Genomic DNA, 27,471 nt, shown 5'->3' on the forward strand with positions numbered 1-27,471 from the left:
AGAAAATTCTAAGAGGAGGAATTTCTGATAAAAAATTCGATTGGGAATTTTTGCCAACATTCGTTAAGCTTCCTTCTGAGAAAAATAATTTATCAATGTGAATTCTGAACATTCCAGTGAAGGTTTTTTCTACTTTAAAAAAATCACAAATTGAAAGAAATAAGATTGCGTTATCGAACACAAAATTATCTTAAAAAAATATGAAAAATTCGAAAAATTAAAATTTAACACTTGGAGGACAAAATTGGTAATCTCGCTCTGCCAATTTGACTTTTATTTCCAATTTATTGGAATAACGTTTTTTTTTTTTAGAGAAAAGTAGGATTTGAAGATGGTTTGAAGACTTTGGTTTCATTTGAAGTTAAATTTTTTTGTCCTCCAGTGTTAAGAGTTTGTATATCTATGTATCATTAACATTACACCTAAGCCACGCCCCGCTTTTAGATACAATCTAAGTTTATCTAGGCTATATTAACGTCAGCCCACGACCGTTAGGGGTTAACAAAATGATTTTTATTAACCCTCCGTATACTGTGAGGGGTAGGTGACCGACCCCAGAGCTATATTTCAATTAATTGCGCTTTAGTTCTTAGAGGTATAGAACTAAGCTTCTGGTAATAAGTTCCTTGGTTATCTGAGAAGATTGTGTAAAAATTTGAGGTCAATCCGCCACCAGAAAAAAAGTTATTAACAAAAATGTAAGAAGAGGGAATTCAAAAATTGGTGTAACGGTCAAATTTATTCCAATTTTCTTCCATTGTCATTCTAACCTCAAAATATTATTGAAAAAATCATCATTAAAGCGTTAAGTTTAAAAAAAAAAACCTAGAATAAATAATCTCTTCATATCGGCTTCTATTCTATTCTTGCATTCAGATGACTTTTATCTGTAAAATCGTCTTCATATTATATTACATTCAGAAATTATTCTCGAAAGACCAGCCGCGAGGACACATTTCTACGAATGATGCTTCTAACGTCTGGTCCTAAAATTGCAATGACGAGAACATCAAATACTTGACAAAATCGGAAATTTTCTCTCAAGATGTTGTAAAACAGTTGAAATCTCCAGAAACTCCTTCCATGTCAATTTCGTCATTCTAACTCCCATCAATTTAATTTAATCTGTAATCTTAAAGAACTTAACACTTACCTCAAAAAATTAATAATTCCTCTTTGGTAAATTCCTCCCTGTTTATCCATCTAACCATGTTTAATACGTCAATTTCTAACAGTGTTGCAGCGAAAGAATTTCTCATGACGCAAAAGTGAAAATTTTACGCAAGATTTATTTAAATTTTTTTTTATTGATTCTATGGCAAATTGGAGGTATTACGTGTAACAAATTTGCCTAAAAAATTAAACCTTACAGTGATAATAAACACATCTTTTCTCTAAATAAAAAAAAACATGATTAAATAAAGAAAAGGACAAAAGAAGAATAAACGCCGTGAATATTCTAACTTTGATATTCTCAGAATTATTTTTTATACGATGACATCGAACATTTCACTTTGAGAATTTTTTTTTATTCTTTCTGGTCATTGCCATGAAAGGTTATGGAGCTGTTTGAAATTGGGGAGAATATAGTAAAAATAGAATATGAAGACATTTTTTTGTTGATTTTTCTGCATTCTCAGACAAATAGAATCTTTTGGCGGTATTCTAAGATAAATATAAAGATCAAAATAAAGAAAAAAACCAAGATTTGGTATTCTACTTTAAAATTCCAAGAAATTTTCAGGATAGTCTTGGAAATTCAAAATATTTCAAGATTTGGTATTCTAAGATAGAGATTTACGGTCGAACCATAACCTAAAAATCTTGTTTCTTCATACAACTTCCAAGACTTTTAGTATTCTGAGATACGAATCAAAATCAAAATAAAGATTTACAAAATGAGTTGTCAAAAGAGACTTGGATAAAAATATTCCAAGATTCTGTATTCTACGATAGAGATTTACGGTCTTATTATAACGTAAAATGTCTTGGATTTATGTGAAATTCCAAGACGGTTTTGGGGTCCTTTGAAAAATTGGTTTTTAAATGAGGTAAAGGCAATGTAAATTCAGTATGGGAGATATGAAAACTCTTGTACAAATATGGGATGCAGATGCAAAATGACGGGTTTTTGCCGGAATTGTGTTCACTCCATCTTACTAATGATAGAGTGACCTCCGGGATGTACCAGGATTGTCAAATCTTGGACAAATACGTGATGTTGATGCAAAATTTTTTGTTTTTCACTGGAATTGTGGTCACTTCTCCTTTGTAATGGTGGAGTGACCTCCGGATTGGGGATCTCATCCCCGGATTGTCACATCCTGGACAATCCTGGGATGCTGGTGCAAAAATGTTTGTTTTTTGCCGGAATTATGGTCACTTCTCCTTTGGAATGATAAAGTGACCTCCAGATTGGGGATCTCATCCCAGGATTGTTACATCCTGGACAATCCTGGGATGCTGGTGCAAAATTGTGGATATTTCGCCTGAATTGTGGTCACTCCTGATTGGTAATGATGGAGTGACCTCCAGATTGAGGCTCTCATCCCAGGATTATCAAGTCCTGGACAATTAGGGGATGCTGGTGCAAAATTGTGGGTTTTTCGACGGATTTATGGTCACTTCCTATTAGTAATGTTGGAGTGACCACTACTCTGGCGAAAAAACCACAATTTTGCACCAGCATTCTCTAATTGTCCAGGGCTTGATAGTTCTGGGATGATATCCCTAGTCCGGAGGTTACTTTATCATTACCAATGAGAAGTGACCACAATTCCGGCGAAAAACAAACATTTTTGCACCAGCATCCCAGGATTGTCCAGGATGTGACAATCCTGGGATGAGATCCTTAATCCGGAGGTCACTCCATCAATAGCAAGAAGAAGTGACCACGATTCCTAAGAAAAATTCAAAATTTTGCAGTAGCATACCCCCCCCCCCCAGTTACCGCCAAATTATCATAATCTGGAGGCAGAAATACCTCTCCGACAATATTCATTCCATTCCCGGAGCAATAATGCCTGGGAATAATAGCCGAGATTATACAATCAGGGCTCCTGGATGTAATGGCAATAGGGAAGAAATTCCCATGAAGTGTTTAAATTTCGTTCAATTGTCATCCGAGAGCGAACGAGAAAGCGCAATAGAAAAAATTAATGCGTTAGAAAGAGATATCGCTAAAGTTTTCTTGGCGCGAAGCTGAAACCAAGAAACTGACAAGTAGGATAACGCAAATTTTGATTTTACTTTCCTGGATAATTCGTCGTAAAGTAGAATACCGACAGTCTTGGTCTTTATTTTGATTTTTATCTTGATCTTGAAAGGTGTCTCTATCCTAGAATACCACCCCTTTATTTTAAAACCTTTATAAATCTTTGTAGTAAGATAAATTGTTTTTTCTTTTAATATTCTTTTACCTATCACAATGTTTTCTGCTATCAAAAGGTCTTCTTCATTGTGCTAAGCAATCTTACGTAACAATGTTCGTTTTTTTTTGCATTATTTATATCATTAGAATTCCATTGAAATTTACTCCAGCATTGCACGAAATATTATACATTTTTCATAAAATGATTTTTTTTTGCCTTAGAAAAATATAAGATAAAAAGTTTTGTTTTTATCAAAATACCCTAAAAATTTTAAACTATAAATTTTTTATATTATATTTTTTGTATTAATAATATCGTTTTATTTCCATCTCTTCACAATTTTTTTATTTCATTTTGCATTTTATTATTTTTCTCTTATTTTCTTCCTCCAACTTTTGTGCCTTTTCTCGTGCTTTTCACCGTTTTGTTTTGTTAGCTAACAAATGCACTTTTCTTAACAAGTTAATAAAAGTTTTCATTTCATTATTTATTCAATATAAGAGATATATATTTTGTTGTTGTTTTATTTCATTAGTAAAATTGTACTTTCTGCCTGCAGATTTTGCTTTGCACCATCGTATTCATTTTTTTCTTCCTCTTAAAAAGTTCTTTTAGAAAGAGTTTTTTTTTGTATTATAGCCTAAAAATTATTCTAGAAAAATAAAACAAACAAGAAAACTTAATCTATACGCATAGAAATTCTAACTTCTTATTAAACCATTATACTTCATCAGATGAATTACCATTTAAATTGTTATGAAAGAAGCACACCTCAAATACTGTGTCACTAAGAAGTAAAATATTTATATGAAATAGAAAAAAATCAAACCTCGCTCTTAAATCTCATTTGAATTATATATTGTACGTAAAATTTTTCTTTAACTAAAGTCTAAATTTTTAAAACAGTTTAAATGAGAGAAATTCCGAGGATTTCTTTTGTCCGGAACAATAAGAAAATTTAAGGAATCTTCTAGGAAATTATTTTTCTTTATTAAAAAAAATCTGAGAAAATTTTTAAGCAAAAAATAAAAATTGAAATATTTTATTTTCCTTTTTTTTAAGATATAAAAATTTTATATTTTTACTAATTTGTTTATTTCACAAAATAAATGCAAAGTAATGGTTTTGATTTTAAAGTTATTCTTTGAATTTTCTATCCTTAATTCTTTTTAAAACAAAGAATAAAAATTTTTAAATTAAAAAAAATGTAAAGTAGATTTTTTTTTAAAATTTTTACTTCAGAAATCAGCCCAATATTCAGAAAATAAAATAAAAAGAACATTTTTCAATATATTTTTTTTCTTTTTAGTTCAGTAAAAGCTCATAAACGCTTAATGAGCTTTAAGCTTACGTAGAGCAAAGAGATCTTGAATTAGGACCTTCCTTTTCTTAAAGGAAGCCTCCTTAATTTTTCCTTTAAACCTCTTAAACTGAACAAGACATTCCCCTCCCACAGAATTTCCCTCATAAATCTGCTTTTTTACTAAAAATTATTCTGAAATGAAAAATAGAAACTTAAAAACTTGTCCAACACCCAGAAAAAATTGTTCCTTTGGAGACATTTCTACAACGTGAAAGCATTGTACTTTAACAAAAGCAAAACAAAGCTCTCATTTTTTTTAAAATTTTTCTTTTAAATTAAATTTCTCCATTTTTCTTGTAAATTAATTAACATTGATATGTAACTGATATTGGTTTTCCAAAACATCAAAATCTAACAACAAAAAAAAGTCCAAGTTTTTTTGGACGCATTTAAAAAAAATCAAACAAAACTTAAGAAAAAAAAATAAACGAAATTTACTCAGTTTTGTAGACGGCCTTCATGAGTATCTTGCCATTTTGCACGTCGAGCGTGAAGAGGCTCTCGTCTTTCATGTTGCCAATGACGTCATCAGTGACGAGGACATGAATCCCATTTGGCCCATGAATGAACACGGTGAATTTGGAGGCGTCATAGAGATTAGATCCACTCCCGGCGAATTTTGATTGCATTCCTGTGTGCAAAAGAGAAAAACAGAGTCTGTGGTAAGTACATTTTGTCGAAGTCGCATTCTTTTGGCCACAACCACCCCACTTGGAACATACCCCAGGAGTTGTACATGTTGCCCCCATCGGTGCCATTCATTGTGCCATTGGCTTGATTCTCATAGAAGCCAGGGAGGCGTGAGAGTTTCTGCAGGAGCTCCTTTGTCTGGCTGCTGTGCATGTAAACGGCATGATAGCATGATCCGTCGAAGCTCACGAAGATTGTCAGGCGAGGTGTGATCGCTCTGAAGAGAAAAGAAGACCGGAAAATACGTTTAAATTGTTATACTTTTTTTTTAAATCGTAAATATCTTAATATATAAAGCTGAAAATTTTGTTTGTTTGTTTGTGGCACATGAACTCCTCCTAAACGGCTGGGCCGATCTTGATGAAATTTGGTATGGAGGTAGAGGGGGTCAATACGAGTTGCAAGCGCTATATGGGATTCCACCCCAACCCCCCTTTATAGCGCCCCCACAGAAAAATTGATTTTTTCCCATTTTCTACCTGCTGAAGGCTCAGATAACGGGATTTTTAGAATTTTTCGGGGTACCGTATTATTCATCCCCCTACTAATAAACGCCCCCCTTTTATAGTTTAAAATGGAGTTTGCTCACACGTGATTGGGGGCTCGGGTTGACTAGTTAAAAATATTTAAATGAATTCAAAGGAATGAATTAGGAAAATTTTGAATAAAGAAGTTAAATAAGTATTAACATTTTTTTCGGAACGATAATTTCTAGAAATCCATTTAACCCTTTCGCGTCTACGATTGAAAAATGCTCTCCTTTTATCACGATATTTATTCTATGGATGCTTTTAGAGGACTTTTCTCAGTCAGAACGTCTTTTTTGGCCTCTTTTGCGTGAATTTGATGCATTTGTAGCTTTAAAAAAAACTATTAATTCATAAGAAAAACGCGAAAGAGTTAGGGGAATATTTTTAGAAACTATTTTTTTTAAATAAAAAAAAGGTATTAAAGAACAATTCTAGATTACTTTTTGGTGATTTTTTGTACTATTCCAACGCTTTACGTTTATTTTCTGTTTAACGTTATTTTTATTTTTAACTTTGAGATTTATTTTTAATGTTAATTAAAATTAAAAAAATATTTTAGGTATTGAAAATCTTATTTACAATACCTACTTTAACATCTAATTTTTAATTTGAAAAGTTTTTATCACAAAGACAATAGAAATTGTCGAAGCATCGCTATATGACAGAAAAGTAGCGTTTTTGGTCCTTTTCATCTCTCTTTCATAACTTTTCCTGATTTTCCTCACAACAAATTACTACATTCTGACTTTTCTTTGTACCTACTAAAAACATGTCTCAGCCTATTTTAAGACAAAAGTGTTTATTTTCTCGTGACCAACTTTCCTCGTGATATTCCCATAAAATTCATATTTTACGTAGGATTTTTTTAATTGGCGTCTTGTCTGCCAATTGGTGATGATTTGTCTCTCCATTCAATTATTCTTTGTTGCCAACTTGGGAATTTTGGAAATTATTTAATTAAAAATGCAATAAAATGCTAAATGGTCTTCCAACTATCCTCTCGAAATTAGGAAGCCAACAATAAATTCATTTAACCCTTTACATGACTAACTGAAATAATCGTATTTTAATGCATGAAATTATGAATTTTATGGGGAAGCTTTTAGATAATTTTTATGACTGAAAGAATGATCTTCTCTACGTAGAGTTTTCTAACCCTTTTGTCCAATTCTATTCGTTATTTTCAAAAAGTGAGATTTTAAACATTTTTAACGAGTAAAGTTAAAACAATCAAGATCAAATTTTTTTCTAAAAAAAAGCTTATTAAAGCTCAAAAATTTTCACAAAACTCAAATTCAAATTTTAAGGGGGGTCTCTTTTGAGAGCTGGTGAAATTAAATATTTTAATTTTTCTTGGGGTTTTTCTTAAACTCGGTTTTCAAGTGTTGGTGACATTTAAAGACTTATCATTAAAGAGTAAGAAAATCACTTTCCGCCATCTTAGATGCGACGCCATCTTGAGATTTTCCTCAAAACACAAAGGTAGGTTTTTCTCAGGATCTACTGGATGGATTTTGATGGGGTCAAAAGCAAATGAAAGAGGAAATACCAGTGCAAATTTTGATGTACCAGAATTTTGAATTTCCATTCTGGGGCTGAGAAAAGTGGAAAAATGTGACTTTTTTCAGATATTTTTGACGTTTTTCCACTTTTCTCAGCCCCAGAATGAAAATTCAAAATTCTGGTACATCAAAATCTGCATTGGTATTTCCTCTTTCATTTGCTTTTTACCCCATCAAAATGCATCCAGTAGATCCTGAGAAAAACCTACCTTTGTGTTTTAGGGCAGTTCTGCGGAAAAGTCGGAAAATCACAAGATGGCGTCGCACTTAAAATGGCGAAAAGTGATTTTCTTACACTTTAATAATTAGGCTTCAAATGTAACAAACATCGGAAAACCATGTTAAGGAAAAACCCCAAGAAAATGACAACATTAAAAATGTGTAAATTCTAACAGATTTCCCAAGAGACTCCCCTTAAAGGAAAAATTTTTAAAATTTCTTACGTGTTTAAAGAACTCTGAAAAGTTATTTTTAGGCGATTATAAAATCCTCTTAAAGAACTCAGAAAACGATGAAAATATAGGGGAACGTGACCAAATTCGGATCTCTTGTGTTTTTTTTTTAAATTCAGTATTACTTAAAATCGATAAAACTTTAAATCTAAAAAGTTATGGTAATTTTAAGGTCATTAAATGGACTCTCAATTAGTAACAAATTAATGGAATTGGATCTATTCGGTCTAAATCTTGATATTTTTTAATTTAATTAATTTTCTTATAAACTTTTTGATTTGTCACCATTAGATATTTTTAAAAGAGTAAAGAAAAGAATAAAAAAAAATGCAGGTAAGTTACTCACTTTGCATGTAAAATATTGTACATTCTTATCCCATCGGCGAGACCGCAGATCTGAATGAGGTCCTCCTTGGACATCCTTAGCAAATCTCCGCCGCTGAAGTGTGCAAATGTATTAACGTACTGTGTCAATCGATGGTAATTCATCCACTGTGTCAAGTGGGCTGGCGTGGAATCTTTGGAAATTGTCGGGATCTGCGGAGAAGAAATTAATTTGTTTAATTTTAATTTATTTCTTTTTCATCATCAATGATTAAATATTTCGGATGGACACAACAAACAATAAAAAAATGATTTTTTCTTCTAATTTTATTTACAAACCATTTCATCAGAGTCCATTTGCGCCGGCGACATGATACTCTGGTCAATGATCTTGCACATGGCTGAATTGGTGGATGAGACATTGTTGATGGCGATTGGGTTGCTGTTTGTATTGGGAAATTGCTGCATAACACCATCGTACTTGGGCACATGAACCGGAGAATTGGGTACAATTGGCGAGATGGCTGCTTTCCCGCTGCAAATTTAATCAAAATAACATCCAATGTAGCATAGCCATGATAGGCATTCCCTCCCCACCACTTTCACTTCTCGCACTTTATGCGCGCACTCTTGCTTTATTTTTGTTATTAAATTCATTAAACTGCAATGCAAAATGAACTCTCTGTGGCGCGAAACTTTTTAGAAATAAATCAATTTTTTGGATAATTTTTTAAACAGATGAATAGCCCCTTTTGAATGTTTTTTCTTAATGCAAAATAATGTTGAAGATAGTAAGAATGCGACAATACCAGAGGAGTTTCCAACACAAATCTCTCTCTTTTCTGCCTTCTTTTACATACATAAACGACATAAACATTAAATAAATATAAAATAAAAATTAAATGTATTATTTACTCACTTGTCTGGACTGTAGCAGACTTGCGACACAAGCATATCACTCGAGATATCATTGAGGATTGTGCACTCATAGCTCGGTTGGTACTTTTCCTGCTCCGATGGCGGACGCTTTTGGATCTTCTCGCGATCTTGCTTATGCTTCCGATCCGCCCCTTTCAGCTTGAACACCTTGATCTGGCACGCAGCTGCATGGATTGGCTTTACACCAGCATCACCGTTATGCTTCGTATCCAAGTATGTCTCCACCTGAATCCTGAACGGCACGCCCTTCTCCCCGCCGTGCTTCTTCGGTGTGAATTCAGTTGAAATGCAATTCACCTTTATGTACACACCAACCTCCTTCATGGGATCCCACAGGATCTCCACGGTATTGAGCAAATTTGGATTTGCTGGCTGCGACACATGGCACAAGCCGTATGACAGTGGCACGTCAACCTTTTAGATTAAATTGAAAAAAAAAATGCGTGTGGTTTTTTTTTTTATTTAAATTATTATTGCTTCTCCAACCACAACCAGTTCACATTAGCGACTGCAAGAACTGCTGTGCTACATCTCTAAAAGCAACATTCTCATTTCGGAGCCAAAGCAATCAAGAGTAGTTAAAGTCAATTGAGATGGAATGGAAAATTTCCATATCTTGTGACTTCTCTCTTTACTTAGCAATGTAGGCATTACTACTAACTAACTATAAAGCAACTTTTGCCACGAAATTGATGACAAATTAATTAGAAATTCTATTTGTAATTACAAATTTTAGTACTTTTGATGATTTGGCTTATTTTTCTTTTACAACATTGTTGGGAGAGTTTTAAGCTAAGTTTAATTAATATCCTTTAAGAGCTTCTTGGTTAGTTTAGGACCAATTAGTTTAGAAAAGATATTTTTTGTTCTTTTGCTCTTGAAATGAAAGCTAAATCTTTGGTTTAACAGGGTCAATTTGATAGTTAAGCCGTGAAAAATAGAAATTAAAAAATTTAAACTTTTAAGTTTAGAAATTCTAATGCTTAAAACCATTTAAAACGATCGAATTAGGATGTTAACGACCGTTAAGGAGTTAAATCATTATCTTAAAGTATATCGAAATATGAATCAGGCAAACCGAATTAAATAGTTGGAAAATCATGGGAATTAGGCGATAAAAATAAAAGAAATCCAGAAAAAAGGATTAAAATGTTAAATCTTATTTTTGAAGTCGATTTTGTCAAAAATCTTTTTTTTCTTTTAATTCAAGAGTTGTAAGAACAGAAAAAGAACAAATTTTTGACAAAGAAATATTAGATATCAGTGAATCCTTAAAATTAAAAAAAAATCAAGATAATTATTAAAGATTAATAAATTAAGGACTTCTTAGAAAACTTTAAATTCCTTAAAAACTAAAGAATATATAATAAAAACAAACGTAAGGATATTAAATCATAAATTTAGAAGGTAAATAAAGGTAAAATGGGGTAAAAAAGGTGAAATTTCAGGGGTTGTCGGTCATGTTTATTTCAGATTTAACTTACCTATTAAATGATTAAATGTACATAACTAGAGCGGGTTTGTCTTTGACCTTTGACAAGAACTTACAGAGAATCGAAAATTATAGATTTTACTTTCTTCTTGAAAAATAAATGATCAGAAAACTACTCTATTGGTCAGGAGAACATCTCAAATGATCAGGATAATGGTCCATTTTATCAGGAAAACCTTCCAAAGGTCCACTTGGCCAGGAAAATGGAATGATCAAGAAGACAAGGCTGGATATTTGAAAAATTCATCTTGTTCCGGTTTTTCCTTAAGATTTTGTTCAATGAAAAATCAGCCCTTTATTAAAGTCCTCATAACTATATAAAAATTGTCAAGGATTTTTTTTTCAAAAAATATTTCTTTGATAAATCATTTTAAAGAAAAATCTGTAGCTTATAGAGTTTTATGCAAAAGTTTCTTTTTTTTTGTCTTTTAACAATTCTATAAAATGTTAGGTAAACACTGTTTTATGTAAATTCTTGCAGTTTAGTTTTAATAAATAAAATTATTTATGAATCAATACAATTTTTCTCACCTCAACAATACGTTCTCCTGGCCTCGATGACTGCCACTGCTGCATTTGCTCCTTCTCCATGTACTGGAGGCGTCTCTCATGGAAGCATATCTTGATGATGCTCTACGTGAACACAGCAAAATAAACAAACAAAACATTTCTCAATAAAATTTAGCAAAAACACATCACGTTTTTTCCACACAAAAACTAACCCGCAGTATTTTATTGCGATATGGCGACAAGTCACCCAATTTCTTCAATTTAATCTCATAGCTTTGTCCCTGATTGAGGTACGTGAGTGTGTCTTCATTGCTCTTCGTTGCGATTGACGTTGCGGCCGCCAAGACGTACTGGAATCTTCATTTAGATATGGAATCCCCAGAAAATAAGACAAAAAAAAAACAAAGAATAGTCGAAGGGTTTTATTGCGTTAACATTCCTTTCTGGCGCCAGCTCATTAATTTCTCTCTCAATCACAAGAAAAAAGAAGAAGAGGAGAAAATGTTCTTTGCATTGCATTAAAAGAGAAATAAATATTTACCTGCAATCATCTGAGATTGGTGTCTCTTTGCGTGCCACACCAGACGACATGCCATCTTGTGATTGCCCACTCCCATTGGCTGCAAATACAAGAAGAGAGTTTTGTGTTGATTAGAGCCTCGTCTTCTTTGGAATTTTTCACCACGACCATCAACTTACTTGCTTCAAAGTCATTGTCTTGGAGCAGATGATGCAATCCAATATGTTGATTTGATTCAATAACTCCATTCTGTGGCTGCTGCTGCTGCTGTTGCTGCTGCTGTGGCTTCTGCAGCGGTTGCTGCTGCTGCTCAGATGGCACAATATTCTCATTGCCTGAATGCTGCCTCTTTGTAGAATCATTCACCGTTCCCCCATTGAGTTGGGGTAGATTCTTGTGGACATCTTGTGTTGGTGATGGCACTTCCTGCTTCAACACTGTCAAACTCGAATACAGCAGACTTTCACTGTGTAAATGAACAAAATAAAGTACCGTGTTGATTGGACATTGGACTCTTTTAGTGTTGCATAAATTATAGAGACACACGCACGCACATTCCAACACTAACTTGCATTTAATTGATTTTGTGGAGCAAGTGTTCATTTATTGGGTATTTTCCACTTTTAAATTGCCCCGCGCTCATCCATACACCCAGATACATTAATAAATTCAATCCAATCGAGATTTTCTTTTTGATAAAAACAAAGTTTTATTGAGACAAATTTATTGTCATTTATTCTTTTACTAATTCTTGATAGTTTTATTGGTAATTTTCATTTTCAAAGGAATGTGGAGAACGCCGTCACAGGAGGGTCAATTAAGGATCATTAGCTAATAGTCTCGGAAGGACATTGCTAAAGCTCTCTACAAACTTCCGTCAGTTTTTTAATTGAATTTTCATTTTCACAAATTAATGCTAAAAGAAACTCCTTTTGGTATAATCGTTACGAGTACGTCCTTTCATACCAAACGTCTAGGGTTCAAATCTCACTGGATTCTTTCTTTTTAACTCTTTTTTTTTCCCTTTTCTCATTTTCATTAATTTAATCATCAGCCACGTGCCTCAAATATTTCACATTTAAAGCTAAAATAAAACCTTCCTTCTAGCAAATAATAAAAGAAATTAAGGAACACAGATAAAACCAGAATAAACTTAAAATAAAACATTTATTTAAAAGTTTATTTAATATCTCTTTTTTTTCACGCGTGTCTGACCATTTTGTGAATGAATGAAAAAGCAGAAAACTTCCTTAATTAAAAGATAACACCATCAATTGAACGTGGAAGAATAATTTAAATGGAAAATTATGTATTTAGGCAAATATTAGTTGTGAGAAATTCTAATGTATCCACCCATGTTTTTTCCTTTGTATTTCCCTGAACCGAAAAGAATCTGGCGTCGTGTTTTTTCACTGAGTTATCACTGAGGTGAAAATTAACAGCACGCGAAAAATCCTCTTTATATTTTCACATAGATATATTTGATGATCTCTTCTTATATACTCCATCGTACATAAAGTCCTTTTAACACTTTTGCTCGTTTTTTCTTTTCATTTATTTCCACCCTCCTCCCTGTAGAACATTGAAATGTAGTAAAGAAATCAATTTTTTTAAAAGTCTTTAAAAACTCTAGAGAACTTTTTAATTCTGTGGGAATTTTCAACGAAATAAAAAAAACACGACAAGTTCACAAAAAACCGATAAAATTCTTTGTTTTTATTTTATTAAAAAATTCAAAAACCATTTAATAATGGAAAATCCAGCACGTGAATTTCTTGACCCACTTATTTCTTCCATTAACTCTTGCATTTCCTTTATGTGTTTTTCAGAGTAATTTTTTTCGGCATTTACTGCGTGAATAATTTATACATCCTATTCAATCAATTTTTCACGCCGCATTTAACCCAATGAAATTGTAAAATGCTAAAATTGCAATTAATTGCTGCAACATTGATGATTTTCGATTGGTTAAGGAGCACTTGACCGAAGTAGAGCTATCAGAAAGAGAGATAAGATTTGCAGAGTAGTTCTCACAGGTAAGTAGTTTTTTATGAATAAGAATAAATCATGGAACTATGTCAGGGATTTAATATTATTCGTTTTATTGTAACAATTTGTGTGGTTGAAAGTTTTTATTGAAATGTTTAATAAATATTGATCATGATTGGATCGGATGAAAGGTTTTCTTCCATTAGTAAAATGAATGATCCCTGCGTTCTTAAGGAACCTGAGAGCCCTCTACTACTTCAAAATAAAAATAAAAATACATTTGTGGAAAAGTATAAATCTAATGTTTTTTTGTTATATACTGTAAATCTTTTACTGCAACGTAGAAAATTGCGGAAAACTCCCTTTGAATCCTTTTTATACGAGTTTTCTAGATAAAATATTTTAAAGACCCTCTAGTAAACGTTTTTCTCAGCTACTTTCTCAACTATTTGGCAGAAATTAGGTTATGTTAGAAGCCTTAAAAACTAAAAAGAAAAATATTTTAAAAAGATAACTATATTAAAAAAATGTAAATAGTTAGAATTTTGCGCTTAAAATTAACTTTTATAAAATAGATAGGAAATGAAAGTAAATTCCTTTCTTCAAATTGCCCTTCTTACATTAAAAGGGGTAATTAAAAAAAAAAAAAAGAATACATCATTTAAAAAATTATCCCATTCAAACAGCCAATGGCCTGGATTCTAAAAAACATTCTGAACTTTTCTTTATTTCTTAAAATTCAATAATTTTTGAATTCTTGACTCTAGAATTTCTCTCATTGTTCCCTGAAATCTAGAAGAAGTTTAGAGAGCTTATTTTAGTTTCATTTCTATGTAAAGAAGGTTTAAAAAAACTACACAAAAAAGTAAAAGAAGTATGTAAATAAAACCAAAGTGTTTTACTTGATAATCTCCACACAGATATAGATATATACTAATAACATTGATCTCACCAGAAGTTCAAGGTCGTTTGTAAGAATTTCTTAATAAAACAAAACTCTTTTTGTAACTGTATTTTCTACTACCTATTTATTTTCAACGGTGTTTAGTAGACTGTCTAAAGCTCTCATTAAAAACGTCATTTTTTTAACAACTTTCCCCGCATTTTTTAAACTTATTTAATTGAGAAAACATCTGATTTTTTGTATCAATGGGTGGCAAATAGACGATAATAAAAAAATATGTCTGTTTTCGTGATAACCAAGTTACATTATCGCTATTTTTGTAGGAAGAAAAGATAAAGCATCTAGCTTTTGATAATGAATTAGTGCGAAACGAATCATCAACGTATGAATTAAAAAAATATATTTATTTCTCATCGTTTTCTTGCAACATTTCCCAATAATCCTGAAGGGTGCAAATTAGCTTTTTGTACAGTGATGGTGTACATAGCAGAGAGAATTTACATAATTCAGCACATTTCACGTAACTCTTGGGCCACTTCTTAAGTCTTTTTTTTTCATCAAAATCGCGAGAATATGATAAGTGAAAAATTCGCTATTTACTCACTTTATGCCATATCCATTGCTGCTCAGCTCATTGTTCAAATCAAAGTCAATTTCATCCGACCATCCTTGACGACCTGTAAGAGAGACACCAGCAAATAATTACTTAATTCACTGCACGTTTTTTTTTGCTTTTTTTCTCTCTCTCATTCTTTCACACGATGTTTTTTCTTTCCTTTGAGCACATACACGCACAGCTTGTAGTACAATCAATTTGGAAGAAGAAAAAGAAATAAAAATTAAAACTGCTCTTGTTTACCGGCAATACTGCTATTGATATTCTGATAGCGACACTGCCTCTTTGGCGGATCTTTCTCCATGTGACTGAAGAAATTCATAAAATTTTGCATTTTTCCCACAAAAGTCTTGCAAATGGAACATTAAGAGAATCTTTTTTTTTATTTTAGCTTCAACTGTACACTTCGTCTGGCCTTATCAGTGTCTCCCTGACTTCAAATAAAACATCAATTGGGAGCAAAACAACAAAATGATAAAAAGAATCCCAGCGATGACACCAAAATTCAGATGAAAAATGCAAACTTTGGCATTTTTTTTCTTCTTTATAAATTCATCACACAAGTAAAGAGGTTTTTCCGCGCAACGACACTTTCAACTGTTTAGAATTACATTATTTCCTTGTTCTTCCCCACACACAATTCCGGTGCAATGCTAAAGAAGAGTGTTTAACTCTAATAAACTATACACACACACACCCCGCACAGACTTCTAATCTATCCATGAATTATTAACTGCGACATGCTGCAGTTTTCCACAATACACCAGCAATTTGCACGCTATTTTAAAATTGATAAATCTTTCATGAAATTCCCCACACACTGCAACAATGTATCACAATGTAAGCATATTTCCTTCACGAAAAAAAAGCGCCACAGGTGTATAAGAATCATTGAGTGTTGCTATGAGAATTCCACCCACAACGCGGAATATTTTCTTCTAATAAATTTTCCCCGCTAAAAAGAAACTTCTCCACAAAAACACTTTGTGTTGGATTGATGGGAGACATCACACTAAATTTGGCGCAAATTCACAGTCAGATTGTTCTTTTCCATTCTCAGGTGATGGATTACGTTGGTAAATTGTCGCAAATATTATTCCAATTGCCCAAGTGATAAAGAATATTCCTGTTTGCAGTTTTGATAGAGCATTTTCTTCCAACTAATACGCTTCTCTCGCAATACAACCTCACGGCATTTTACTTGTGAATGGTTGCCCGGAAAATTCGTTATCTTTCTATTCACATTTAAAGGGAAATTCTTTAATTTATTTATTAAAATTAAGAAGATAAGATTTGAGCACAGCATAGACTTAAGTCATGTGTAGAAAGAAGCATAAATAAGTGTAGCAAGAAAGTTAGAAAAAGCAAGAAAACATTAATAACAATTTATATTTAAATATTTCTTGAGTTAGCTGAAATTTGAGTTGATTTATCCAAAGAACTTTATTCGTTTTTGTATGAAAAAAAACCCTTCAATTGAGAAAAATTAACGAGATTTATTTATTCTTGTAAAGAATAAAATAAAATATTAAGAATAAATCGTCAAAGAAACTCTTTTTTCTGCTGAGATCAGCAGGAAAATTTCGACAATAATTTGAACAAAAATTGATAACCAATGACGTCACTTTTGTATTTTATTGGCCCTACATTTAACATAAAAATGCCTTCTTAAAATTTTCTATAGAAAATTAAATCAAAACATCTTGAATATTATTAATGAATCATTATAATAACATGAATGACTCATTGAATTTTCTTTGTATTAAAAGAGATTAAAAATCCCCAATTGTGACGTCATTGTTTACATTTTGAACAAAACTTTGTTAGTTTTTCCCAGCAGAACTCATGTGGAAAATAAAAAGTCTCTTTGATGATTACTTCTGATTATAATTCTATTAAAAATTATGTGTATAGAAATATTTCCTGGGATGAAAAGTTTTCACAGGAAGAAACGAATAAACTCCTTTTGATTAGATTTATTTTATTTCAGCAATTTTATCTCTCAACTGATTTAAGTCGAGGCAATTAAAAGCTACCAGGCGTCTCCACTGCAGAGTTAAATTAACAACAAGCACACTACTCAAGCTTTTATTTTCTTTATTATTTAAAGTAAATAAATAAATCCCAAGCAAAAATATATTTTTAGAAAACAAAACAAAAACTGCAAATAAATAAACAGAAACGCCCAAAATTTATATATAGAAAGTCAGTTCATTGTATGTAGAAAAAGGCCACCGACTTTTCGTATAACCACCGTTAAGTGCCATGCATTGTTTGAACAGAAAGCTTCTGTATTTTACAAGGGATGACGCGAATACTCCTATTTATGTAATCAGCCATATCCATGTGCCATTCTTGACATTGATAGGCAAATATATAATATTATTTTCCACTGGAATTCATGAAAAATAATATCCACCCGTCGTTTTTATTTTAGATCACGCACTGAGAGAATCGCACCTCTACATATTTAAATATTTTATTTTAATTAAAATTTATATATGTGGTCGCAAGTTTTATGTTGGCTTTTCCGAGGAAGAAAAATATATCACTTCTCCTTCAACGTCTTTTTTTCAGCCTCCTCTTCCGGCATAAGATGTAAAAATTATTATATCAGCTAATGAAGGAAATCGGTCGTCTTGTTTCATTCTCATCTTTTCTTCTTATTTCGCGCTATTATGTATAATTTTGTATCAGGGAGGAGTAAAAATTTGACACACGAAACACATAATCTTTGCCACTTTGACTGTTTTGATCTACACGAAACTGTACTAATACACAAATTTTATTTTGTATATGCTCCCCAAAGTGCTTCTTCAACTCATCACAGGCATTCTTTGCTACACTTTATCATGCGCGTACAGTCTCCTGACCTTACAATGTTGACCTTTGTTAAATACATAAGGAGAGGGAGAGATAAGAAAGAGGAGAGATAATGTTCAAATAAAACATTTTTTCCCTCCTCCATCAACAATCATTCACACAACTTTAGTGTTGTATGGATTCTGAACTGCCTCCATCATCACTATTTGTAGACGATCTTCATTAGAATCATCGTCGTCATAATAAAATATCCACTTGTATATAATCTTATATACATACACTATATATACCTAACTCTCAAATACACTTCCAAATAAGGTGGGAATTGTTGTAGTTAAGTGAAGACTTTTTGAGCTCTAAATAAGTTTTATGTACGTTGTAGTTCTCTCTTTTTCCGGTATTTATCACAGATTATATTATCTTTCTGATCTTAACAATAATCTTTTATTTCTTTTAAAGAATTAAAATATTTTAAAGTCTAAATTAAATTATTAAAACTTTTGAAAAATTATTTGATTTCTTTTTGGATCAAAAATATTTCTCTTATGCTACTTTAAAGGCATATAATTGATTTCAAATTGATCTTACTTTCTGGTTGAACAAGAAATAAAGTAAAGCAGGTAATTCATAATGATATATTTTACCTTGAAATATTCAAACTTGATGTTGGAAATTCCATGGTTTAAAGCTTACTATACAAACCCTAATGGCACTATAAGTCGATTTTTTTTCAAATTTTTCTCAGAATCTTTGATATATTCTTCGGCGTTTTATTTTCTTTCCCGTTAGCGGATCTTTATATACCTATGCTTTAGGTCCTTAAACTCGATAGGTGAGTTAACTTTTTGATTTTTGCATTTTTTAAAAATCTATAGGTGTGACTGGGGTTATCTGAAACACTCAATTCATGAATTAAAAATTGAATAAGTTTATTCGTTTCTGTATGGAAAAGAATTACATTTCTGTAGAGGAAAAATAAGTAATAATCAAGAATTTAATTTTTTTCTATTAAAATCAAAATACAATCAGTGACATAAAAATTATATTTTTTGTTTCTTTAAATGTATCAGCTGTTTCATAAGAAACTCTTATGACGTTTTTATGATTGTTATTTTTAATGTGCAAAAAATAGAAAATATTTTTAAAAAATCGTATTTTTCGTTAAGAAAATAAAATATTTCAAAAATTTAGTATTTTACTATATTTAGGAACTTGGATAAAATTCACTTCTAATTTCGGCTAAGTCTGTTTCTTAAGTCATGTTTAAACCTTTCTTAAGGCAAACTTTAGTTTTTAGGACTAGGCTCTTAGGCTTTATTTTTTAAGGTCTAACTTTTTAGATTTTGAAGTTTGGTCCAGCTAATTTAGAACTAATGGTATTTTTTGATAGTTTCTAGCGTTTTTGATGTACAAAGACGATTAAAATAAGCCCGGCACAAGAACTAAAGTTTAGCCCTAACCTTAAACCTACTTTAAAAAAGTTAGGCTTAACCAAACTTAATTCAGGCTTAACTTTTAAAACTTATCAAAACATATAGGCTACCTATCGGATTAACTAACAACTCTAGTCTAAATTTAAAAACTTATATGTACCTAGCCTAAGTTTCTTAGGCTAGTTAACTGACTATGAGTTGTTAGGCTAGGTAACTTAGGCCTAGAAATGTGGGCCTAAACTTATTCCGAATTTAGAAGCGAATTTCACTCCTTGCTTCATACTGTAGGAATACCTTAAAAATCATTAATGAGAATAAATTTAAATACGGCCCCAGTCTCCCTTATTCCTTGTCTTCCGACTTCTTGTAACATTGCATATTCTTTTGCCATTTTAAAATTTAAACTCGAATAGCATTCGAAAACCCAAAACTTGCTCCCCACGAAACTTGTTTTGGGAAGCAAGATTTTGAACTTTTTGTCTGGACTTCCAAACAAAAAAAGATAAAGAAAAAAATTCTTCATTCCCCTCTGTATATGTACATAAGTATGTAAATTCCATATAATTTCTGTAACGATTTTTCGATGCACAAATACACCAAATTTTCGTATGCAACGGAAGTGGCACATTCCAAAATCACATCTTTTTCACTTTAATTCTGTGTTTTCGTACATAATTTTAGTTCTCTTCTCGTTGGATTTTGACGAGGAGACTTCCACGGGGTTTAATATACAAATATTTCTGACGTAATCACTCGTAGTTTATTTGTTTGGTAGTTTACTCGAAGCTGACAGGTGATCTTCACGCCGAGGTGCGGGATTTAAGATGAAGAGAGAGAAAAAGATCTGCATGAATATGCTTTATTATATGGATAATGCGAGAAGAGCGTTAAAAAAATTGATATCTTTTGTTCATTTTTTTTACAAAATAAATTTGTTTTATTTTTTACCCTCTTCAGCAAGACCCGGGGATTTTTTTACTCGATCAGAATACCTGAATACCTGTTAAAGAGTTGATTTTTTCTTTCGTTTTTGGTTTTTGTCTTTTGAAATTCTGTGTGCGGTACTGAAGGAGGTAGATAATTTCTTCTCTCTGCGTTAGGCTCAACAGAAAATTGTCGATGGTATTTTCAAAAAATCAGAATAGGCAATTTTATGCGTATACGCACAAAGTCTAGATTGAGGTGGTTTTTACTGCGACAAAGTGGATGAAGATCTCTGCGTTGTACATGAAGATCACATTTAATGAATAAAATTGCATCTTGATCAATGAAAAGTACCTTTTACGGGATTTTCTTACACCTCAGGAGGAACGGGGAGAAAATAATGTCATTCTATTTGGAAAAACCATTTCATCTCTCTCGCGGCCTAGTTTATCATCTTCTTATCCTCCCTCCCTCCATCCCGTGTATTTGAACATTGATATGATGGTGTAAAGCTCACAATAACAAAGTCTCTCGCTTCTCTCGGTAAAACAATGAGTTGAGGGAATCAAGCACGAGAGAATTAAGTACATAGCAATTATCCATATCATATTTTTTATCCTATTTTCTCAAGAAAAAAAAGTTCTTCTTGTACATCCATAAATTTTCATGAAGGAAGACTCTCTTATATGCTGGGTTTTTTCCTGTTATCACACAAAAAAAGTTTGTAAATTCGCATAAATTCGAGAACAATTTAGTAATTAAGTACTTTGCACGAACATCAGAACTACCTACGTATACATAATTTGAAAAAGACACGATTGATATGAATTTATTTATGGGATTTATTATTATTGAGAGTTTGAGGAAGTTGAAATGAAATTAGATTAAATTTTCTGCTTACAAAACTTGCCTCCATCACAATCTCGTACTTCAGGGTCGTCCACGGTATTAGTTCATTCTTTTATCATGTCTTCTGTCCAGATTTATACTACGTGTGGTATTTACCCTACCTATCAGAGCATAAATTCTATTCTTTTTGAGAAATTCCACTCTTTTTCTCTTAATAATTTAATATTCTTCAACAAATTCTTCAATCAATAAACCCGATGAAATTTAATATGAAAAGAATTTAAAATAAGATATTAAAATCATTTTATTTGTTATAACGAGATTCTGTTATGAGGTTTTACGTTGCAAAAAACCACATTAGTAGTGGGATAGTGGAGGTATTTTGCGTGCGGTGGCAATTTAAAAACCTCATAAAAATCACAGATGAATGAAAAGAAATCAGGTGTTGAATTCTGTTAAATCAACGTAATAAAAACTAAAGCATTTTTGGGAGCTCTCCGAAGGCACCCAAAACAAAATTTCTGAGAAATTTCCACACAGAAAAAAGCTTCAAAAATATTTTAACAATTTAGACCTTATTAGGAAGAATGAAGAAAAATGCTAACGGATTGGCATCTTTCCTAACTTTCGTGAGGTGTGGAATGAAATTACTATTTAGGTATCATCTGGTCCCTCATAAAAGCTCTCCAAGAATTATTGGAGAAGAAAAAAACAAGAATGACGTCACAAAAACATTTGGATTTCCCTCACTAAAAGCTGGGTGAGGCTTCTCACTTTGTGAGGTGGTCAATATACGAGTAAAATCGCCCACAGAGAAGCCCTCGAGGCATATTTTGCTGCATATCCAGCAACATTTATTTTTAATGCAACAACACGTTTTAAAATTGATGATCGTAAAATTTGCAGTGTAAGTGGACGCAGATTTTTAGAGCCTCAATCTCTCCCTCAATTTCAATGTAAAAAATGGATATAACATACAAAATTATTCGGTATTCCACATATCTCTCTTTTGTAAAGAAAACTTTTATTGTGATTTAAATAAAATGTCTTTTAGCTCAGTTTCCCAAATGTTTCAAAAGCACTTTGAAAAACTTAAAGGTGAAACATCACCGCGACTGTTTCACGCAATTACAGAGAAAATGATTCCTTATGAAGGAAATGTTTCAAGAACAGTGTTCTCAAATAAAACAAAAATAGAAGAAATATCAGAGCGAATGTTTCATGAATTTTAAGAGACAATTGGTCCTATTCAGCAACCAAGAAATCCTTGAAATTTCAGAAAAAGAATTATGAAATTTTAAGACCTTCTTGATGGTTGAATAGGACCGAATGTCTACAAATACATGAAGCAAACACAGATCCTTTTATTTTAGGAAATATGCGTAAATGTTTCAAAATCACTCTGTCAAAATTCAAAGATGAAACATCAGCGCGAAAGTTTCATGAATTTGCAGAGAGGAGATCTCTCTAAATGCATGAGGCAAATACATATACTTTTATTTTAGGAAATTTGCATAAATGCTTCAAGAACATTTTGTTAAAACTTACAGATGAAACATCAGCGCGAATGTTTCATGAATTTACAGAGAGGAAATCTCTCTAAATTCATGATGCAAACGCAGATCCTTTTATTTTAGGAAATATGTTCTACTCTTGCGGCAATGAACTAACAGAGAAAAAATCTCATCATGTTTATGATCTCTCTGTGGCTTACAAATGAAATTGCCTCGCACATCACGGTGACAATGTTGGAATACCCATCTGCAAGGTGAATGGGTTATCACTGGCTTTCGTATGTGAGATAATCTCATCTTCTCCCCTTTCCCCCCGCTGAAGATTTGCTCTGCGATGCCATTTTTTCGCTTCACAGAAACTCAATAATAATTTTTTAATGTTTCACTTGCCAGCATGTCACACATTTTGATTAGACACTCACGACTATGTGTTCATGGTAATGAAAATCCTCTTGTGTATACATATACACGGCTCATTCTTTACTTTGACAAATTGTCTTAATTAGTGGAAGGTCTGAGAATTAAAGCAGTAGAGTATTATCTTTTTTTTCCTCACTGATTTTTATGAACAACGAAAAATTTCATTATCACCACGCTATTAGTTTATTATTTCTCTTTTTTTTTCTCCTCTCAAATTCTCTTCCTTCTAATTTCATAGAATTCTAACTTCTTCTTCTTTTATTTCGCTCTCTTGCCTAACTTGTCGCTCGCCTTTAATGTTTCAGCAATATGTATATTTTTGTGTATTATATATGGTAAATAATATATATAATATACATATTTATAATGCTTTATCTTGGCAAGAAACGGCGTCATGTTCAATTAACGTGTCTTTTTCTCTCAGTCACCTCTCACATCCCCCTGTATATGCAATCATGCAAGAAATTTCTTTCAACATTCACGCAGAAAAACCAAAATAACGAGACTTACCGGATTTCTTGACGCGCTCACACTCCTTCTGTTGCTGCGTACCATTTGGTCCATTGAAGGGTATCTTGGGTGTTGAAACTGAATTATCAGTCACATCCAGCGTATCCTCCCAATCCATTCGACGTTTTCTGTTTGCTACTGCTGTTGATTCTTGAATATCCACCATTGGATTAGTTTGAATTGAAGCTGCAAACATAAATTAACCATAAAATATAGAACTTTTGCTACCTTCATTCCAGTCAACAAAAAAACTACCAACATTATGTTTCATCATTGAGAATTTTCGTTGAAAACCTTGACTTGTTTGTTTTTTTTTTTCACCGTGTGCAACCAATCTTTGTTACTGTAACAATTACATTGTACATAATTCGGAAATTTCCATTTGTAATCTTCCAAATTTTTTATCCACGAAAAAAACTCCGTACGCAACACAGAGAATTAAAATTTAAAAAAAAATGATGGTTTGAAAAAAAGTTTTCTATATAGCAGATAACGCGTGAATTTATGTCGGAGCATAAAAATTTTTATTAGCTTGTTGTTTTTTTTTCTGTACCCAGCAGTGATAATTTAGTGGTTCCCCCCGAAAAAAAATTGAGTTGCTGTGAGCACTCGCTTTGTACTCCTCTTACTTAAATGTTAATAAAAATGTAGTTTTATGGAACGAATATCAATTGAAACGGTGATGCTGAATTGATTGGAAATGTTTTTATTGAGAAGAGAAACAAGTAAATTGGAAAGAAGAATCAACAGAAAGTTCTTGAGAAGGAGAGGACAGAATTTATTTTGTTTTCTGTCGACAAATAAAATTATTTAAAAAGCATAAGAAAGCAATATTATAAAAACATATTGAATCATAAAATCATTTTTTCGGCTTTTCTTTTTTTTTCTGTACAAAGCGGCGGTCATTTGTAAAGCAGTTTTATGAATTTACGAACTGTTTAAGAGATTTATTTGTACCACATCAGTGTTCTTAAAAATTATTTTGGATAACCAAAAATAAATCTTCTAAATTTTTGTTTCCTAATATTTCTAACGAATTTTTGGATAGATGCATAATTTTTGCAGAGAAATAATTAATGAATTATGTAGTGAAAATAATTGTTAGAAAATATTTAAATATGGAAGAACAGAATACATTAATAAAATGATATTATGCAAAATGTATTTTTAAAAATTTTTAAAATAGAAATAAATAAATTCTGCAAGAAAACCTTTTTTGAACTTAATATTCTTTTGCTGCATTTTTATCTCATTATTTAATTTTAAAATAAATGTTTGATTCTGTATAAAACATTTTTTATTTCTCGCTTTTTTCTTACAAGAGTATCGAAGCTCTATTATTTTATAGCGCAGTGTGTCTTGGATAAATTATAGTGTATTTACTAATTTTCCAGGCCTTTCATATTTAATTTTTTTTCATATAAATTCCATAAAATATGTAGATATTTTAATTACATTTTTTTAATACTTTCTTTTATGTCTTTGACATCTCTTTTTAAGATCTGACAGATCTTTTTTTTAAGAACTTTTATACCTCATAGCCGAGACACACTTTATGCTATAAAAGAAAAGATTTGAAATTGTACCTTTGTAATGCAGGAAATTAATAAAAGAGTCGATTCTGTTAAAAATCTTTTCATTAGAATTTGAAATTTAAGAACTAAACTTCTAAGATTAAGACAGCTTATAATTTTAAATCATTATACTTCCGTGCAATAAAAGAATAAAAAAAATATACTTTTTCAGAAATCTTTTTAAAAGGTCTTAAAAGATATTATTAAATACTATTCTTTTAAAATACACGACTAAGGAATAAAACAAATTAACAATTATTATAGAGTAATAATCTTGCCGAATTGCAGAAAAAAGAAAAGATTTTTAACCGAATCTTCTACAATCAAAAAATTCTTTAGAAAATCGTTTTTTTTTAAGTTCAGCTTTATCGATTTTCAAATACAAGCCCTTTCTTGTTAGAAAAGTTACTGATAGTCTCTATAACATATTAAAATTTTAGACTCCTAACTAAGGGCCTAGATCCTTATTATTAGAGGCTAATAAAATATGGAAAACAAATAGAATTTAATGCACCGATTGTCCCATTTACCCAATTACAATTCTGTTTACCCCACTTAGCACAAAAAACATAAAAAAAATATATTTCTTTTTCTCCGCAAATAATTTTCTTTTTGGTCTTTTTTCTAGCACATTTGGCTAGTCTGTTTTAGGAGTTCGACGGGGTTTGATTTACTTTGTCTAAACTTAAATAGTGACGACGATCTCTATGTGGTTTAATTTGCATTGATCTACCATGGAGGTCATGAGCTCTTCGCCCCTCTGATTTCACAGTTTCCATGCATAATTACAACGCGACTTAATTTGTTTATAAGATAGTATATTTGATAGTAACAGGAATGTCATATTTTATTCTACATTTTGCTATTGGGATTTTTTTTCCACATCTTCTATAAGGCTTAATCTTGACATTTTTACACTTAAAAAAAATCCCCGCAACATATTTTTGAAAATTTTTTTGATAGAAAAAAAAGAGATAGAGCGCCAATAGTGAAAGATATGCAAAGTTAAAAAAAGATATGTTAGTAATAAAACAGGTTAGCTATTTAGTAATTAATTTTTCTCGCGAAAAACCTGCGTGTATGAAGAAACCAAAGGTTTTAATATCTGTAAGGTGGTTTGTATGGGTCCTCATGGGTGTATTAGTGGTGGTGGTTAAAAAAAAAAGATGAGAAATCGCGTTGAGTGGAAAGATACTGGGCTCGATACCCGATCGATTTGCGCAGATTAAGAGGTCATTTTGTTTGCACATGGTATTCGTTTTTTTGTGTGTCAAGGGTGCAAATATGCTATGCGATATGCGAATGTTGGAATAGGCCATATTTTCTTACTTACATCTCAGGTAATCAGATGGCCAGGCTTCCTTGGAATCCGGTGGTGAGTCCACAAAGTCAATCAATTGCTCCAATTCCTGATGTGACGCACTTGAAGTCTGGTTGTTGATCACTTTGTACTTCTGGAAGACATTTTGAAATGGAGTTTTTTTTTCGTGTGAGTTTGAAGTGTGGCCTGGGGTTAGCGGGTGGGTTTCCGCTGATAAGGAGGGCATGCACTATATAGTTTTTTCTTCGTGATGCGTACTTACATCGACTGTTCCGTTTTCCATTTGTTCCACAGCTGGACAATCAAATCCCTGGAGGATTCGAATGGGGTCCAAAATATTGAAAAAATCAAAATATGTGGATGCCACCGAAACAGCCATTCGGGGTTCGAAAGCACCGCTCTGAGTCCAATTTTTCCGCCAGCCTCGTAAATTTTCACAACATTCACTCGTTTTTTTTATTTCTTATTTTCTTTTCACAATAATCACAAACTATTTCCTCCTTAATGTTCTATCACACGCTTATTATATATTTTTTTATTTATTGTTGAAAATAGGATTTTTTTAATTTTATATTTTGTAAAGCTGATATATTGGACCCTATTCTTCTGCAGTGTCTTTTAGATTAACTTTTTATTTTTTTATATTTCTTTTAATTTTAGTATCTTCTCAAAATACGGTCCTGGTGTTTTTTTTAGCCTAAGTGCACTTTACTACAATCTAGATTTTTTTAATAGGTGGTTTTCTCGTGCAAGATTTGTTTTTCACTATACTTTTTTATGCAACTACCTTCTTGTTGTTATTTATAAAAAAAATAGTTTTTTTTTCACTTCGAGCTTTTTT

General features: G+C 31.8%; 1 protein-coding gene across 7 annotated transcripts; it reads right to left on the reverse strand.

Annotated features, from left to right (window-relative positions):
* Positions 1-1,287: 1,287 nt before the first annotated feature.
* LOC129793729 (transcription factor CP2-like protein 1) lies at positions 1,288-27,461 on the reverse strand. 7 transcript variants are annotated; one of them, XR_008750959.1, is made up of 14 exons: positions 26,893-27,461; positions 26,643-26,763; positions 23,736-23,921; positions 15,251-15,323; positions 11,933-12,219; positions 11,775-11,853; positions 11,446-11,590; positions 11,255-11,356; positions 9,212-9,645; positions 8,632-8,827; positions 8,315-8,505; positions 5,457-5,641; positions 2,893-5,365; positions 1,288-2,287 (listed from the first exon to the last, which is right to left on the reverse strand). XR_008750959.1 is itself a non-coding variant. In XM_055833968.1 (13 exons), the coding sequence occupies exons 1-13, from the start codon at positions 27,007-27,009 to the stop codon at positions 5,169-5,171; spliced, it is 2,310 nt and encodes a 769-aa protein (XP_055689943.1). In that variant the 5' UTR covers positions 27,010-27,461; the 3' UTR covers positions 1,288-5,168. The 7 variants fall into 7 exon arrangements, 6 of the variants coding, with proteins under 6 accessions (XP_055689943.1, XP_055689942.1, XP_055689944.1 ...); XM_055833968.1 differs by having other exon boundaries at positions 1,288-5,365; positions 26,643-26,760; XM_055833967.1 differs by having other exon boundaries at positions 1,288-5,365.
* Positions 27,462-27,471: the final 10 nt, after the last annotated feature.

This window comes from Lutzomyia longipalpis, chromosome 3 (assembly GCF_024334085.1).
Source record: "Lutzomyia longipalpis isolate SR_M1_2022 chromosome 3, ASM2433408v1".
Classification (NCBI taxonomy): Eukaryota; Metazoa; Arthropoda; class Insecta; order Diptera; family Psychodidae; genus Lutzomyia; species Lutzomyia longipalpis.